The following is a 17,106-nucleotide window of genomic DNA, read 5'->3' as shown; positions in this document are numbered from 1 at the left end:
GCGCGCAGGCCAACAAGCGGAAAGGAAAATCGATCGCTCGCACTTCCACCATACGAGCATCAAATTCCCAAACACACAATGTCAAACAAGATCCAGTCTCCATCCAGCACGATAAATAAAAATTCCCCCCCCCCCCCTTCTTCACGACGGCTAAAGCAGATGACAATACCAACAACAATAACAATTTCTTGGTGCCGTTGAAAAAATACGACAACTTCTTGGCATTATTTTCACCAACCTGTGGACCCATTGGACCAGGAACACCCGGAATGCCCTGGGTGGGGGGGGGGCACACAAAGAGTGGAGTCACTCAAGCGACGTCACTTCGGAAGTGGTGGATTTGGATCTACGGCGACCGCGCGACACACATCGTCGTGGAAACTGTGCGCAGGTCTGAAGTCAAAACAACGGCTCACGCCACGTTTATAGATTGCAAGACATCATTCACTTTAAGTGTAGTGATGTAGATTTTTTTTTACTGTTATGACGTGTCATTAAAATGGTAAACCACGTTATTAATTCGTTGCATGATCTACATTTTTTTTTTCGGCTTCTCATCGCCATCCGCCTGTATGATGCTTAACCTCGCTTTTCAAATTGTTGCAGTACAAGAACCTCTCACTGTCAAGACGCTTAATCCTTGCCAAAAATATAATCCGAGAGACCCTTTAATCCTTTACTTAGTAGGGATCTCACTTTCCTACACACTCGGATATAGCTTTGTCTGATAACAGTCGAACTGACGGTTGTTCTTTTCATTCCCAGAGCTGGAATGTAAGCCACATCAAGCGCAAAACCAAAGTTTAATGCGATGTTTTTTTTTTTGCGGTCATTGCTGACCGGGCTGACACCATCAACTCCATCCCCTCGGGGAGTCCGGCGGTGATCACGGGTCACTGCCTGGAGTCGAACCCAGGGTTCTCAGCGGCGCTGGCTCAGCGCTCTGACCTGCGAGGCCGCCACACCCACCTCGAATCCCCGACCCCCAAGCGGGATTTGAATTCGTGACCTCCGCAACGTGAGTCAAGCCCACTGCCACCTCTCGCCAGAGCTCCACTCGGGCGGACATTCATATAAATGTTAATGCGGAGTATGCATTCGGTCCAATGCTTGTTTAGCGGCAGCATCTTTAAACTAAACTATGTTTTATTTTACCAGGTAAGGCCCGCTGAGCTATTATATCTCTTTTTTTTTTACAGAAGCGAACCGGCTATCACAAATGATAGCGCAACGAAGCAGATTATCATCACGTGGAAATTTACAGCAGCCAAAGACTCTAAATGCAGAGGGAGAAAAAAAACGGAGGACCCGGAGAAAAATCCACACGACCCCGGGGAGAGAGAATAATTCAAACTGCAAATATACAGCAGGTGTCAGGATCGGGATCGTACCCACGACCTCCTGTATAACCGGCGAGGTAGCTGACATCTCGCCACCGCGGCGCGCACACACACATTTCACATCGGCGAGAAGAATCTGCCATTTACCGGGACGCCTGCAGACCCTGGCAAGCCCTGCGTCTGAGTGTAGTCTCCCTTCACCATAAGAACCTGGCAAAAGAAACACACACACACGTGAACACACACGCGCGCACACACGTGCGCACTCGGTTTCATCAAGGGGGCGCGGGCGACGAGCCGTTTTCGTCGAGAGCGCCTGAGCCCCCGACGGTGTCGGTGACGGCCCCGGCCGCAGCGCCGTGCAAGCGCCTGCTGGGGCGGCCCAGCAGGCGCTCGCTCGAGCCGGCACTGGCGGGGAAACGTCTCCGCCAGACGGGAGCTGTGAGACAGCCATTTCTTACTTTGGTCATTAATTTTAGTTTTTTTGCTTCGGAGTAGTCGGGGGTTTCATTTGCTTTGTAGAGGCTGTATATGGAATTTGAAGCTCATATGTAATTAATGTTATCATGACATTCATTTACGTTTATAAGGCGCATCTCATACAGGGATCCCAGTAGCGTAGACGACCACAGCTATGGTGACAAGGCAGATGTAAATATCACTGGAGATTCTCATCGTCTCATTGTCAGAGGCGACGCGTTCCATAGTCTTGGGGCTGCACTGGCAAAAGCCCGATCACCCCCAGGTACGAAGCTTTGACCTCGGAATACTAAAAAGAAGGAGATTAGAAGATCTGAAGGACCTCGTTGGTGGTGTGCATCAGTTCCTGTAAGTAATGTTGTGGGATGATATTTGCGTGAATGACGCTATATGAAATGAAGGTATTACAATTATTATTTGGCCTCTTCCGCCGCGTTCGTTGAAAGTCACGGAAGACGTAAGAGTACCCACACTCTACCCCACCAGGCGTGGTGTAACCATTTATTCTACTGGGTGGATAGAGGTGTAGGGATTTAAGAAACTTGTACCGTTGTTTTAGCTGCCGCGCCAGGAATCGACCTCTGGATTGCGAGCGTGTCCAACGTGCTGCCCGTAACACTGCAGCAGCACCCCCTGATTTAAAAGTAATCTGATTCTAATTACCGATTGCTAGAGGTCTCAGAAGTAACCGAATGTAATCCCACATTCAGTATATTTAAAGTATGTAAACTGATTTCATTATTTTTATGATTATTTTTCAAATTAAATTCAGACATCCCGTATTGTTACAATTATAAGATGCACATTTTGGGGATGCTTCCTAGAATTAACCAAGGGTAGCAAGGGAGTCCCCATGGTGGTGGCAATGGTGGTGGTGGTGGTGATGGTGGTGGTGAAGGTGGTGGTGGCGAGGGCGGTGGTGATGGTGGTGGTGGCAATGGTGGTGGCAATGGTGGTGGCGGCGATGGTGGTAGTAATGATGATAAAACTGTAAGAGCGACCTAGGACACCACCTTGTCAACTGTGAAACGTGTACAGAATCTGTCAGAAGGAAGGAAGAGATCGCCCAAAAAGTGTCATACGAAGGTCAAGTGGGCGACGTCCTGGAACCCGAATAATCTCGCGATGGCTGACAAAAGCCTCTGGCTGGACGATCTAGTTTCCGGTCGGCGAGTAGCAGGGCCTATGGCAGAGCCCGAACTAGCAGCGGAGGGTGCAGCAGCTGTGTTGATGGCCGTGCCAGGAAGTCCCTTGCTAAGTGCAGGGGAGACTTGGTCCATCGCCCGAACTCATCGTGGACCACTGCATCTCGCTGGGGCCGACGCTGTCGGAGCCAGAGAGGCTTTGCGCCCGGAGGCAGAGACGTATGGGGTCGGAGGTGAGCCGTGGACGGGCTGACGACGCTCGCCGATCATACGGTGTCACCTTTGGCATTAAGGCGATGAATGAGAGGACTTACGAAGGCAGACGAAGAGGAGAGGAATTCCCGAACGGAGGGGCTAGCGTCTGGGAGAGAAAGCACCGGTGCGTCGCAGCGATAACGATTTGTTTTTTGACAGATGCCCCTGTAAGCCGGGGCGTCTCAGAATGCTTTAACAACGCGATAAGCGACTTACATCGCATCTCGCCCCACGGTGGCAGCGATCCCTGCGGGCACACGGTGACTTAGCACCTGGCCTGCAAGCAGGCATTAGTCTACCAGTAGGTGGGAGGTGGGGGGGAGGCGGGCGATGATTGTCGATGTGAGTCTAATCCCAGTGGAATAATTTCCGCGAAATTTATCAAAAATTTAACCGTGACGCCGATGCGCGATTGTCCACTCAGTGATGTCCCGGAGGTCTTTAGCGCCCGCCGTGGTTTACACGGCGCTACCTACCGCTGGGCCGCGTCACCACCACTTTGAGTCATCCATCCATACCAAGCATCATCATCATCATTGTCGACTACCCAGGGTACTCACCTGCCCTGGGGGTCCTGCTGGTCCAGTGAAACCCGGGATTCCTTGAGTTCCTGGCGATCCCACCTCTCCCCGTTCACCTTTGGAGCCATCCCTGCCCTACGGTCGCAAGGCAACAGAGCTGTTCCATCAATGCCAGTGTTGCCACCTGTTCCGGGCTTGACCCCCGGGGCAGGGATTGATTGGTGACCCGGATTGGGCACCGGCGTTGTGTTGAACTTCATTGCAGTCAACCGCACAGGTCTGATAGGCCTAGGCTGTACTCTGACCGAGAGCCCAATCAATGCGCTGCCACGACAGCTGCATGTTAAAATTTGATCATTGGTGGCACTAAGCCAAAACAGCTGCCATATATACATTGCACACGTGAAGTAAAAATGAAACATCTCAAAGCACAGGTATTTTGTTTTGCCTAGAGGCAGCAGTCCCTGCGCAGACAATGGTAAACACAGCACCGGCGTGCAAGTGGACAATAGCCTGCCAGTAGAGGGGGGATGTGGCCATTTTTTTCAATGAACCACTCGAGCCAAATTTAAGGCACGGATATCCAGCAGTGAAACTTCCACATTCCTATGCTGGTGGTGAGTATACTCATGGACCCCCAACTGTTCACGAATGGGCATGGCAAAGTGCACTTACTACTTGTATTCAATGTACTTACATCTCGCCCTGGCGTGCCGGTCTCCCCCTTGTCTCCCTGAAGGCGACATAATTCGTTAATACAGATTGCGATGCTGTAAGAGGGAATTTTCCTATTTGAAACACACAGCGATGGGACACAGCAAGCCAATACAAATATACGTGCAATGCAATTATGCAATGCAGCGCAAATGGAAAAGGCAAAGCAATAGAATGCAAAGGGGAAAAGACAACGCAATAAAGAGACAATGCAATGCTTACTTTACGACAATTAATGAAGGCATTAACAATAAAGAAGCAATGCGATGAAACCAAATCAGAACTTAATTGCTTAGAGGAAACGCAATGCCAGAACGTGCAATGCAATGCAATATAAGTCAGCACAATGCGATCATAAGAGGCACTGAAAATTATAACATTATTTCACATTCGTATAGCGTCTTCATACCACTGCATCTCAATACGTTTCACGGGAGGAAGAAAAAACACGACATAAAATAACGATTATTTGCTCACAACGAAAATAGATGGGGGTCTTGAGTCATCATTGGCACGCAAAAGCAGCTGCGGCTCAACTGCACGAAGTTGAAGCGGTAAGAGATTTCTGGACTTGGGGAGCAGAGGCCGCAAAAGGAGCGACGCTCCCAAGGAATGAAGGGTTTGCCTGCGGGCCACTGTCTGCTGGTGGCCTTGATTGCTGGAGCGGAGATAGTGTGCCGGAGAGTAGAGTGAGATGAGAGAGAGAAGAGAGGAGAGATCTCGATTTAAAGCTTTGGTGACTGCAGGGATTCATGTTCGTGGTTCTTTCGGTAAAGTCACGTAGAAGGGAAATAATAAAATAATACAAATAAAACAATAAAATTCTCACGACGTTTCGATTGCAACACAAGCAATCAACACCTGATGACGATTGCTTGTGTTGCAATCGAGACGTCGTGAGAATTTTATTGTTTTATTTTTATTATTTTATTATTTCCCTTCTACGTGACTTTACCGAAAGAACCAAGAATAAGAGAGGAGAGGTAAGAGAGAGTGTGGAGAGGGAGCAGAGTGAGATGAGAGAGAGGAGAGAGGTTAGGAGGCAGGGGAAAGCCCATCACGAATTCATAAAAAAATCTCTGCAATATTAAAATGAATCCCAGACCTGACAGGAAGCCGGTGGAGAGCAGTGAAAAGAATAATGCAGCGGAGAGACGACGCGGTGGATAATACAATATGGAGAGAGAAGGATGCAATGCAGTTTAACAAAATTATTGAAACGCCCTAGAAACAGACCATTGAACGGACGAAATAAATACAGCACAGAGCAAATGAACACGGGCAACATGACTCAGAGAGGCAATGCAATGGGAAATGCAATATGCGGGACAAATTAATGCAGTGCAGTACAAATTAATGCGAGGCAATGCCATCGCGTTGTGATGGCACACGTGTCGCCGTGCTGCGCGGAAGATGCAACGCGGTGAGATGTGATTGCAACCCGCTGCAACGAAATGCGTCCAACGCGATGCGAGTGCAGGCACTGCCATGCATTGGGAAGCACTGCAGCGGAAAGAGGCAAGGTTTGCCTGGCGCAATAGAACGCAATGCGGAGCAACGAGCTGCACGCCGCAAGGCGACGGCGCACGTTGCGACGGTAAGACGGTGCAACAGCGACACGGAGACACGTGCAGGCTTCACCTTTTTCCCATCTTCACCAGGGCTCCCTTCAGCACCCTGTACGCCACACACACACACACGCACACGCAGCGCGACGCCGCCATTGCCACGACCGTCACACAATGTCACGAGGTAAAGGCCGGGGTGGCGTGATGCTCAACAGAGTCTTTCCAGGTTGCTCGGTTCATAACACTTCCCTATGACTATGGGACGGTGGTGGAAATTCCACATTTCTACAGCAACGAATTGAACGACTGCTTAGGATAGCCACTGCTGCCTAAGAAGGATGATGATCGGCTGAGTTGACCTCCAGCCGGGTTTGTGAACTCGTGACCCTCATGATTTCAAACCGATCGGTTTAATGACAGTGCCACAAAACCAGATCCAAGTGGCCGTATTCTCCAGATTACAAGACACACTTCTTTCCCCTGCACAGGTCCCCCCCCATTTTAAGCGGATGACGCCTTCCAAGGGAGCACGCAAAGTGAAAACGCGCGCACGCACGCACGCACGTTGAACTTCTTTCGCACCGTACGTAGCCAACCGTGCTAATCAGAGGTGCGGACCGCAACCTGCTTGCTGTCCCCCCGCGTAGCCAAGGGGGCCGGCAACGTGCGGTCCTTTGAAGTGACTGCTTCGTGACGCTCATTAATAAGGGACCCCCGTCTGGTATTCACCCATGTGCATTGGGGGCTCTTTAAAAGTTGCGGATTTTTTTTTTTTTTTACACAGATGGATCTTCTTCTTATTATTTCGGTTGCCGACCGCTGGCATAGCCGCACATCGAGTGAATTCAAACCGCACATCGCGAATTAGGCCAGCCGCTCGCACAGCGCGGAATCGCGCAAACCGGCACCTGCGCAAAGTTCTAGGGAGACCTGTGTTTTAAAGCCAAAGTTAGGAGTGTGGCTTGTGAGTCGGGAGGCCTGTCTGTGTGTGACAGTATAATTGCTGGATATAATTAAGCTAACTGCATGTTCAATCTTAATTTTGGAGCTTTCGTGACTGCTGAATAACTGCATGTTATTGAAATTAATTTGTGTTATGTTGTTAAATCGATGGCTTGCAAGCAATTCAATTGGCCAATCATTGATAGGGTCAATGAAGCATCAAGGGAATGTTCAGAGAAGGCAGCACTCACATCTTTTCCATGTTCACCGGGTTTTCCATCTTCTCCCGCTTTCCCCTGATTACAAACACAACAATGAAACAAGGCAATCACGTAAAAGCAGGGCCATTTTATGGCAATGGCCCTCTTTTAGGGCAGCGTTATGTAATCCACCAACCCTTTGCCTGAATTGGAGACAATAATACAAATACATTTTTTTATCACGTACAATATTTCGTGGATGCAAATGACCGTGACTCTGAGGCGCGTAGCGCTGGCTCAGTGCGTCGCTCGAAGGCCAGGGGGGATAGAGTAGCTGAGAATCCTAAAGTGTCTCTTCGAAGTCGGTGCAGATTGAACGCTGCTGTTGCTGCTGTCGTAGCGAAAGCGCAGCGGGATGGCGTTTCAGACGGCGGTGCGTTCCCACGGAGAAAAACGACTCCCGGCGGTAACGGTGCTGCTTCCCTGTTCTCGGGGAGGCTGTGAGCATCGCTGCGGAGAGAGATCTACAGCGAGCTGCGGTGCGGGGCCACGACAGCGGGCAGAGACACGGGGGGGCGTGGGGGGGGCCACCCATGGTGAGACGAAACGACGCCTGGCAGTTGGTGTCGAAGAGGAGGTTCAGAGTCGCTCTCTGTGTACGTACGTATTTGCGTTGAACTTCTGTCGCGCCGTACGTAGCCAACCGTGCGAATCGGAGGTGCTGCTGCTGCTGCGGAAGGCTCTCCTGCGAGCCCGGGTGCTGAGCAATGCTCGCGAACAGAAATACGGTGGATGGCCGAAAGTCGAGGTATCGTGGCAAATAATGTAGCCGACGCTACTGCCGATGAATTCGACAAAAAATGACAACGATGACAGTTTTGCCTCTACAACCGTTGCTGATGATGGTGATGGTGCCGATGAGCTACTATCAATCGGCACGGTTGGCTACGTACGGCGCGAAAGAAGTTCAAAGTACATACGTACAAAGCCTCCCTTATTCCTGAGCAGCACGGCGGCCACGTGCATTTTAGCCATATTGTTTGAGCCGCGCTGTTGACGTAACCGAAGCGAGGCCTCATCAATTGGTCTGCGTCTCGTATCATCGTTGACATTCAAATAAACTCACGTTGCTTCCCGGAGTTCCCGGCGGCCCTACTGCTCCAGGAATTCCAGGTTCTCCTCGCAGGCCAGGCAAGCCCTGTGGCACATTAGGAGAGAAAGCACAAAAACAAATATGTAAAAAGGCAAAGATCCCCTTATAGCCTTCAACGGACTGTTGGGGCGAGTGCTGTCACCTATAAAGGCCGGCTCGGCACACGAGGGGGTGGGTGGCCATCACCACGTGGCATCCTGCCCTCAGCCTCGAGCTTTGGCCCTCCGGGAACATCTGGGCAGCCCTACTCAGGGCCACACAAGGGCACTGCGGTAGTCGTAAACTAAGGTGGGATGACGGCGATGAAGACGATGCAGCCGTGCCTTACGATGCAGAACGCCGCGATAAACAATGCAGCGAAAGGCGGTTCAAAAATATCCACGACGGATTTCACGACGGTTGGAGGGGCGGCGTGTTGCCCGCATGGCAGCGAGCGTGGGTCACGCGGTTCAAGGGTGGCGGCAATAGACGTTGGTGACGAGGGCAGCGGCGTAAGGGCAAGAACGGCAGTGATCCCCCAACATGCGCCACGGATGATGGTGCGCGTGAGCTCATCTGCCGCCGTAAACACAGCGGGATGGTGTTCTACGAAGATGTCTGTTCTAAGTCGGTGCTTGGGCGTTGGCGATTTCGTAAACATTAAGACTCGTGGAAAAGCGTTCAGAAATGTCTCTCAGATTTTGGTTGGGATAAAACTTACATCTCTCCCGGGGTCGCCCAGCTTGCCCGGATCTCCCTGTGAATTGACATCACACGTTTAGACACACGTGACAACACACGTCTCATCAAAATAACTCTCCTGTGTTTCTGCACTCAAAACGAGCGTGAGGTGGAGCTCATGGCCATTCATGGCCTGAGCTAAGCTTGGAAACTCCACGTTCATATGCCGGCGCCAGTCGCTGACTTCGCACAAAGTGGTGCCTAGATTAGGAACGCCGTTGGAGAAAATGATTGGGCCGCGTCAACCACCAGACATCATCTTCCGATTGTGATGCTGGCATTGAACCTGGCGTCTAAAACCTGCTACCTTCCGATTGTGAGAGCCGCCACTCTCTGCCCATGGTTACATTCCTGAAAGTGAATCAACCCAATAATCAGACTGCACGTCAATTACAAGAAGGCAATCGTGAGTACAATCGAGGAATAGAATTACTCCACATAAGGGTAATCGCACAACATTGAATACGGGATCTTGTTATCGTAAATGTTGAAAACTGCGAGCAATGCGTTGTTATGAATGGTGAGTCGGTAGATATGTTTAAGTCTGCTTTGAAAACCCATCTCGTTAAAGTGGCCTTCCCTCTTTAGTTTGGTCGGTTGCCCCTTGTTCTGTTATGTATCCTGCTCTCCATGTATTGCGCATTGAGATCCTAGGATGGGATGAGCAGTGCGGTCTTCATTGTGCAGATGATGGCGCTGGCGAATGTTGATGTCATGGGCCAAAGGCACGCACTCGGGGTCCTGAAGGTCCAGGGGGGCCATCTTTTCCATCAAGGCCATCCTTTCCATCAAGACCCGGTTGCCCCCTCTCTCCCTGAACAACAACAACAACAATGTACCAATAAATAGTCGCCACCACTACCATCAACAACAACCGCCACCATCACCACCACCATCATCATTATCCTCGTAAGAATAATCTGACGTGACTGCTCTCATCATTATTACCATCATCTTCATCATCATTAGATTTCCAGTAAATAATCAAATCTTAGATTATAAATACGAATCAACATAATCGAAAACATATTACATAATTGCCTTGATTATTATTTTAATCATTTTCTGATTGCCATTAAATGATCAAATCTTCCAAAATAAATACGAATAAACAGAATCATAAAAACATATTATGAAGAAGGAAGCAGAGATTCAGTCATCACAATAAACACATGTAATGATATCATTAACATTTCATTGAAAAATATTAATCATCGCTGTCATCACCGTTAAAGAAATAATCATCATCATCACCACCATCATCATCATCCAAGTATTTTAACATTCACATTATTGTCATTTCCGTTATTAAAACGTTCATCATCAACACAATCACGATCCAATTACCATAATAACCATAAGATAATAATGACTTTCCATTATACAAAGGATCAGCATGAAAATAATTATCATAGGGAAAAAATGTAATACGTAACTTTAATCATAATCATCACTTTTATATAAAAACCCATCAGCCTAATTGTCATAATAGAAAATATTTCATGACCACAGTCAGGAAATGTAATATTTCATCAACACCATAGGTCATTCACCGTCATCAACACCACACCAGTGTGTGCCGGTGTATGACTGTGTGTGCGTGAGTGTCCATGGGGAGCGGTGGTGGAGCGGTTAGCGCTACGCTGCGCTACGAACCCGGCGACTCGAGTTCAATTCCCGCTCACGGCCAACACCAGTGACGATTATCTGAACCGGTCCTTGGCCTCCCCTCGGTCGACTCAGCCTCAAATGAGTACCTGGTGCGGTGTGTCTTGTGTGAGTGTGCATGCATTGCAGTGACTGTGTATGTGTTTGCATGCATTACTGTGAGTGTGTGACAGAGTGTGTTTGCACCACTGTGCATGGGCATGCGTGCCTATGAAACTGTGTCTGTGCATTAATTAACTGAGAAAAAAAGCATGCATTACTATGGAGCGTACGTGTGAATGTATGTACGAGCGTATGTATTACTTTTAGAGAGAACGTGTGTGTGGGTATGTGTGTGGGGAGCGGTGGTGTAGTGGTTAACGCACTGTGATACGAACATGGCAACACGAGTTAAATTTCCACTCATGGCCAACACCCAGTGACGATTATCTGAACCGGTCCTGGGCCTTCTCTAGGTCGACTCAGCATCAAATGAGTACCTGGTGCGATGTGTAAACATTGCCACTGGGAGACAAAGGCGGCCGGGCGTGGTGGTGGTGGCAACCCACCCCCTCGTGTGCCATGTCGGCCTTCATAGGTGCTCGCTAGCAGCACTTGCCCCAACAGTCCGTCCAAGGCTATACGGGGGATCTTTGTCTTTGTGGCTGTGTTGGGTGGGTGCACTGGCATAGTGATTAGCGTCCTGTGCTACGAACCCGACGACCTAAGGTCGATTAAGGCCCACTGATAACATCTCAATCATTCCTAGGCCTCTCCTCAGTTGACTCAGCCGAACACATGTACCTGTTGCACTGGTGGCTGTCCATGGTGCTGGCCACACCACCAGCGCTAACAGGTGCTCGCGAACACCGCTTCTACCCAGCAGTCTGTTGGAAGCAATATGGGGAATTTATATGCCTTCTGTCTGCTTATGCGCATATGCGTAACTTTTAAATAAAGGTGGCCATGCTTAATGTTGGCCGCGCAGTCCCCTCCGTGCACTTTTCCGGGCCCTTAACAGCTGCTGGCCAAGATAATTTCCCCCAACAGTCCGTTCAAGATGGGGATGTTTGTCTCTGCGCGACCGTTCGACGTGCGAGTGCACGCGGGTGCACTCGCCAAAAAAGAAGCGTCGTCCGCATCACCACCTCCATACAAATGAAGCGAACGTCCCAGACACATCCGCCAAGCACGGGCTCAAATACTTAAGCAAGTTTCAGCTCCCACACGCCTGACAGTAATATTGATTAAATGAAAGTAATTGTGTAAGATCTATATTTTATATTTCTCTCCCTTTCCTCGCAAGAGCCGTTATTACCTTCTCGCCTTGAGTTCCTCGCTCCCCCGGGTCACCCTGCAGGCACGCAAAAAAAAGGAAGATTTATTATCACTGCGGATAAAACTGGTCCCCACCATGGAAAGGTGGAGTTCGCACGGCTATGGGTTACCAGTAGAGATGATAGTCAACCTCAACGCTCCTTGAAGTAGGCAGACACGAGTATGATTTAACACGTAGGCTTTTGCAACTAATATTATCGATGAGGGATTTTTTTGGGGTTAGATCACATAAATATAAATGTCGTGTCATTAAACCCGCCACCACCCAATGAGTAAGGTTTGTCACGTAAACAAAATATGGAAATTAGTTATTAGTTCGGCACACCAGTGTGTTGGAGAGTAAACTCACAACATTTCCAATTACTTAATAGTTCAGCACACCGGTGTGTTGCCGGGTAAACCCACAACATTCACAGACATAGAGCATAATTGTCCATTTGAATAAATGTCAAATTCTGTGGCTGTGGTTCCAAAGCGGGGGAGGAAGCGAATTAAGTGCACGAGCAATTTGAACAACTGCATGCAGAGTGTCTGATGCAAAGTTCCAGAGTAAAAAATAAATTCCGGGACAGAGCTGAGTGGAAGGGAGAGGCCATGACCGCCGAAGCATTTGAGAAAGAACATGGCGCAGACAAACAGAAAGAGAGAGAGAGAGAGGTTACAGCACTGAAACTGACATTCGGAAAAAAATTGTCCGGGGTAAACTCAAAAAAACACCATCACGATCATTGTGATCACCATCATAAGTATCATCCTCGTAGGGGTCTACATTATGAGCATAGTACTGATCTTTGTATAACAATTGTATGCCAATTTTGAATAGATTTGCTCCCACCATGATAATGTGGAATTTCCCACCAATTGCTCAAGGCCGCTGCCAATGGCGATGAGCGTACTTCCACTTGTTCGTCTGGAGCAGTCAGCGCCAGTGAGGCGACCTCTATTTGAGTCGCATCTTCAAGAATTTGACTTTCGTTACCAACAGCCATGGTTCAATGCACTGCTGGATGAAGGTCTCACCCAAACCACCACCACCGCCACCACCTCCTCTCTGGAAATGTACGCGGGCTGTAACGTTATAAGTCTTGTGTCCCGTAGAGGTACGAATGAGGAATCATTGATTGTTCCATGGCCTGAGTAGGAATGAATAAATCAGATGCAATTGTAATGTTTCTCTAAGGTTTGCGCCATCAGTGGTTCTAAGGTTGTGGTGCTCATACATCGCTCATACACACAATACAATGGCCACTACCACAGCTTCGTCGTCGTGGAGGTAGCCCAGCTCTCCGATCTGACATTTACATGCAAATTTCATCACTAGCCCCGCTCACTTCGCTTATGACCCTTGAGTTACACACATATCAAACCTTTATACCATCCTGCCTCAGCAGCTCTCTCGCGATTGCGATCGAAACGTCGTCATCTCTTTTTTTTCTATCTACGTGACTTTACCGAAAGACCTACAGAATATTTTTTATTCTATTTTATTTAGCAGGTAATGTTCAGAGGAGTCCTGGCCACACGTGTTGATAGCTGACCATAGAGGTGGCTTTTATCATCATCATGATCATCACATGTGGGAATTTATAGTCGTGGACAAATAATCTCAATGCGTGTTGAGTCTAAATGTGGAGGGTAAAACCGGAGGAACCCGGATAAAAAACCACGTGACCACCACGGGGAGAGAGAGAGAAAACACGCGGACTCCAAATATACAACAAGCATCGTCAGGGTCTGGGATTGAACCCACGACCTCCTGCGTGCCAGGCGAGAGAGATAACATCTTCTCACCACGTTTGGAAATCTGTTCTGCCAAGTATGGGTTTTTTTCCAGTTTCCTCTGGATTTTCTAAAATCATTCATTTCCAGATGTCACTCACTTAAGTCACAAACAAAATGATGTCACCCACCTGTAAAAAAAAACCCAATCATTTTCTACCTCCGTCGAGATGACATTTAGATTTTTATTCACCATTAACTGGAGCACATTTTATGTCAGGCCATGGACTTTTCCCACCATCCCTCGTGTGTCGCGGTAATTACCCTGACTCCAGGAGGCCCAGCTACACCTTCTGGTCCCTGTGAAAGGAAAAAAAGATTACATTTAAATTAGCAAAGCCGTGACATTTGGCAGTGTGGCAGTTTTACCATTAACAATTTCATTCTCGGCTGATATAATTTTTAATCTCAGGCGCATTTGAATCAATAATCATTCTTCATACAAATCCATTGCTAGCTTGTTTAAACTTAAATTTTTTTCGTGTTTGCCTAATTGTGGGTGTCACAGTGTTCTCACTCACTGCACTATGAACCCAGTGACCTGGGTTCGACTCCTTGAAATATGTATTTAGTTCCTGTAATTATCCCCACATTTAATCCCAAATACGCTCTCAGCATCACTTCCCAAGATTAAATATCCCTTCGGATTTCTCGCAGAGCATTGCTTAATTCTCGATTTAGAAAATGGCCCACAGAACCGGATGTCACAGAGCAACCTCGGAGAACCCTTCCAGTAACCTCTAGACCACACACAGGACAAAGCAGCACTTTCCTACTTACGCTACGTACGAGAGTAATGTTTATTACCGGACAGTCAATGCGTTATTTTAATTCTCAGAGCTGGAATTTAAGTGCAGGACCATTTATGCGGTATCCTTTATTTCCTGCAGTCATTTGGTCACTGGGCTGAGACCATCAATCAACTCAATTCACTTTAGGACCCAGTTTAATCACAGGCAACTGCCTGGATTCGAAATCCAGGAAACTCAGTGGTGCCAGCTCATAATCCCTCTGGGATTGATAAAATGAGTACCACTTTAGGAGGGAAGTCAACGGTGGTTGTTCTATGGAGACACTTGCTCTTGCCATATGAATGTGGAATCTCCTCCACAGGTTCAGGGCTGCAGACAGGACATGAGCACCACCTCAAAGCTCATTGAGCCAGAAATCACTTGAAGACTTCTTCATATGCAGCGTGATGCTTTAATGCCTCAATGTAAACCTTCACGGTGAAGCATTACTGGCGATTCCGTACGGCCAATGAAGGAGGCACTATTAGAGATGCAATTCTAAGTGATTTAGGCATTCAATTGCCTTGTCGGAAAGTCGATGGATTGGATATTTACCAACCCACCCACTCACCCGCCCATCGCATTCAAATTTATATACTGGGCGAGCGCGAAGTTACATGGTCCACTGCTCTCTTCGTGAATTGCCAAGCTGCTCTTACGTTTGTGTGGGTTGGTCTCACAGAGACTCGCTGAACGTTGTTTCAATCCGCTAATGAATTCCCTTGCAGCGAAGGTATTTATTTTTAAAATGTTCCTGAGGTTCTTCCCGAGCTATTTTTAAAAGTTAATGATCTCTATTTGCGGCAATTTTTTTAAAATGTAAAATTCACATTCATATATTTATTTATATTCCTATTGGGCAGAAAGCGGCGGCGCAGCCCTTAAGGTTAAGAGCACTGCGCTACGAACCCGCAACCTGAGTTCGATGCCAAGCCACGGCCAACATCAGTGGCCAGGGATATTTCAACTGGCGCCATGCCTACCTTCACTAACCAACTCTGACCGGCACGGTGAAGTGTAATACATTAATACCCACGACCGAAACAGCATGGGGAGGCCTTTATCCAGCAGTGGATTGAGAAAAGCCTGTGCATTCTTGAAAAATGGTTTTACTTTACGTTCTTATTGCACTATCAGTGTTGTGACGTCTTGAGGCAATGATGTTCCCATGCAGACAACTCACAGTGAGTGAGGCGTGTCACATGACATCAGAATCAGAATCTCTATTTAGAGAGGTCCAGTACATCGTATTGGTTAACTGGCCCTGAAAGTAGACGCCACAGAACTACTTCTGGAGTCACTTCAGTAGTTGGTCCCGCGTACATTTAGCAAACTTTTGTCGAATTGCAATTGTATCAAATTGTCTCGAGAGCTAAAATACACTAAATTACCAATAGACGCAAATGTAATATTGTATTACTTGTTTTGTGTAGTTATTGGTGACCGGGCCGAGACCATGATCTCAATGTACCAGTTTAATCACGTGTGAACCCAATTTGATGATCAGTGGCTCAAACCCGAATTCAAACCCAGGATTTCAGCCGAGCTGGTGTCCCTGACATGCCCACTGTGAGCCACCCTGAGCCAACTTACCACCTCTGGGTTTTTTTGTATTTTCATTTTCTGTTGGACATAACAGTCAACATCTACAACGGTCTCAACATCCCTCGTGTAACTTCGAGGTCGTCCTACGGAAACAATTGCCCCGGCAATGAGAATGCAACATTTAAAGACCAATCTCGATTTGAAGTTTTTAATGACTGCAGGGATCCATACTTTTTGGTTCTTTACCGAAAGAACAAAAGAGTATTTAAATACCACCAACGGAGATAAGTGAGGCCTACATTCTAATTCCAGGCAGAGACACACTTTACATTCAACTACACAAACCACCGAGGTGCTTTATTTAACCACGTCACTGCACGCAAAAAAACGAAGTAGGAGGCTTTGTAAAAAAATGCAATGGCCCGCTTATCGAAGAGGCTTGCACAGCTTGCTTAGCCTACTCCCATTGTTTTACTTCGCAATGAATCTCCCGACTGACGCATTGCCTTATCTGCATTAACACTCAACAGAATCTATGACAAATGCATGATTTATCAACGAGACGCCGGCGACGACAGCCACGTGTGGTGGGAGTTTCCGCGGGTCATCTTGCGCGATCAATGGGAAACAAATAAAACGCACAAAGTGGCTTCCGTTATTATCCCCGCGGGAGGCAACGGTTTGCTACGAGTGATTTTGACGCGATTTGGCAACACGCGCGTGTTTTTTCGTTGTCGCGCGGAATAATCCCGAAATCACAGTTTGCCGAGCACGAACCTAAAGGCCCATAGTGTCAGGTGGCCCAGGAAGAAAGTGTAATGGATTACAAGCTCATAAGTTTATCGAATTGAGCAAGGTTAATGTAATGACTTGGGAAATATGACGATGGGAGAATGTGCAAACTCCAAATATATAGCAGGCGTCAGGGTCGGGATAGAACCCACGACCTCCTGCATACCGGGCGAGGA

At 47.9% G+C, this 17,106-nt stretch overlaps 1 protein-coding gene across 1 annotated transcript in view; it reads right to left on the bottom strand.

The window, feature by feature from the left end:
• LOC133356477 (collagen alpha-1(VII) chain-like) overlaps positions 1-17,106 on the bottom strand; it is a 103,319-nt gene that overhangs the window by 14,183 nt on the left and 72,030 nt on the right. The window contains exons 25-35 of the mRNA XM_061574008.1: positions 14,067-14,102; positions 12,004-12,039; positions 9,772-9,852; positions 9,019-9,054; positions 8,292-8,363; positions 7,217-7,261; positions 6,097-6,132; positions 4,439-4,474; positions 3,781-3,876; positions 1,488-1,550; positions 239-274 (exon numbers count right to left, since the gene is read on the bottom strand). Of these exons, the coding sequence (XP_061429992.1) occupies positions 239-274; positions 1,488-1,550; positions 3,781-3,876; positions 4,439-4,474; positions 6,097-6,132; positions 7,217-7,261; positions 8,292-8,363; positions 9,019-9,054; positions 9,772-9,852; positions 12,004-12,039; positions 14,067-14,102 (573 nt within the window). The remainder of the gene's footprint in view (positions 1-238; positions 275-1,487; positions 1,551-3,780; positions 3,877-4,438; positions 4,475-6,096; positions 6,133-7,216; positions 7,262-8,291; positions 8,364-9,018; positions 9,055-9,771; positions 9,853-12,003; positions 12,040-14,066; positions 14,103-17,106) is intronic.

The sequence above is a fragment of the Lethenteron reissneri genome, chromosome 54, assembly GCF_015708825.2.
Source record: "Lethenteron reissneri isolate LAM-NWPU_2019-01 chromosome 54, ASM1570882v1, whole genome shotgun sequence".
In the NCBI taxonomy this organism is placed as follows: domain Eukaryota; kingdom Metazoa; phylum Chordata; class Hyperoartia; order Petromyzontiformes; family Petromyzontidae; genus Lethenteron; species Lethenteron reissneri.
Note: the sequence above shows the minus strand (reverse complement) of the source record. Positions and strands in the feature narration are given on the sequence as shown.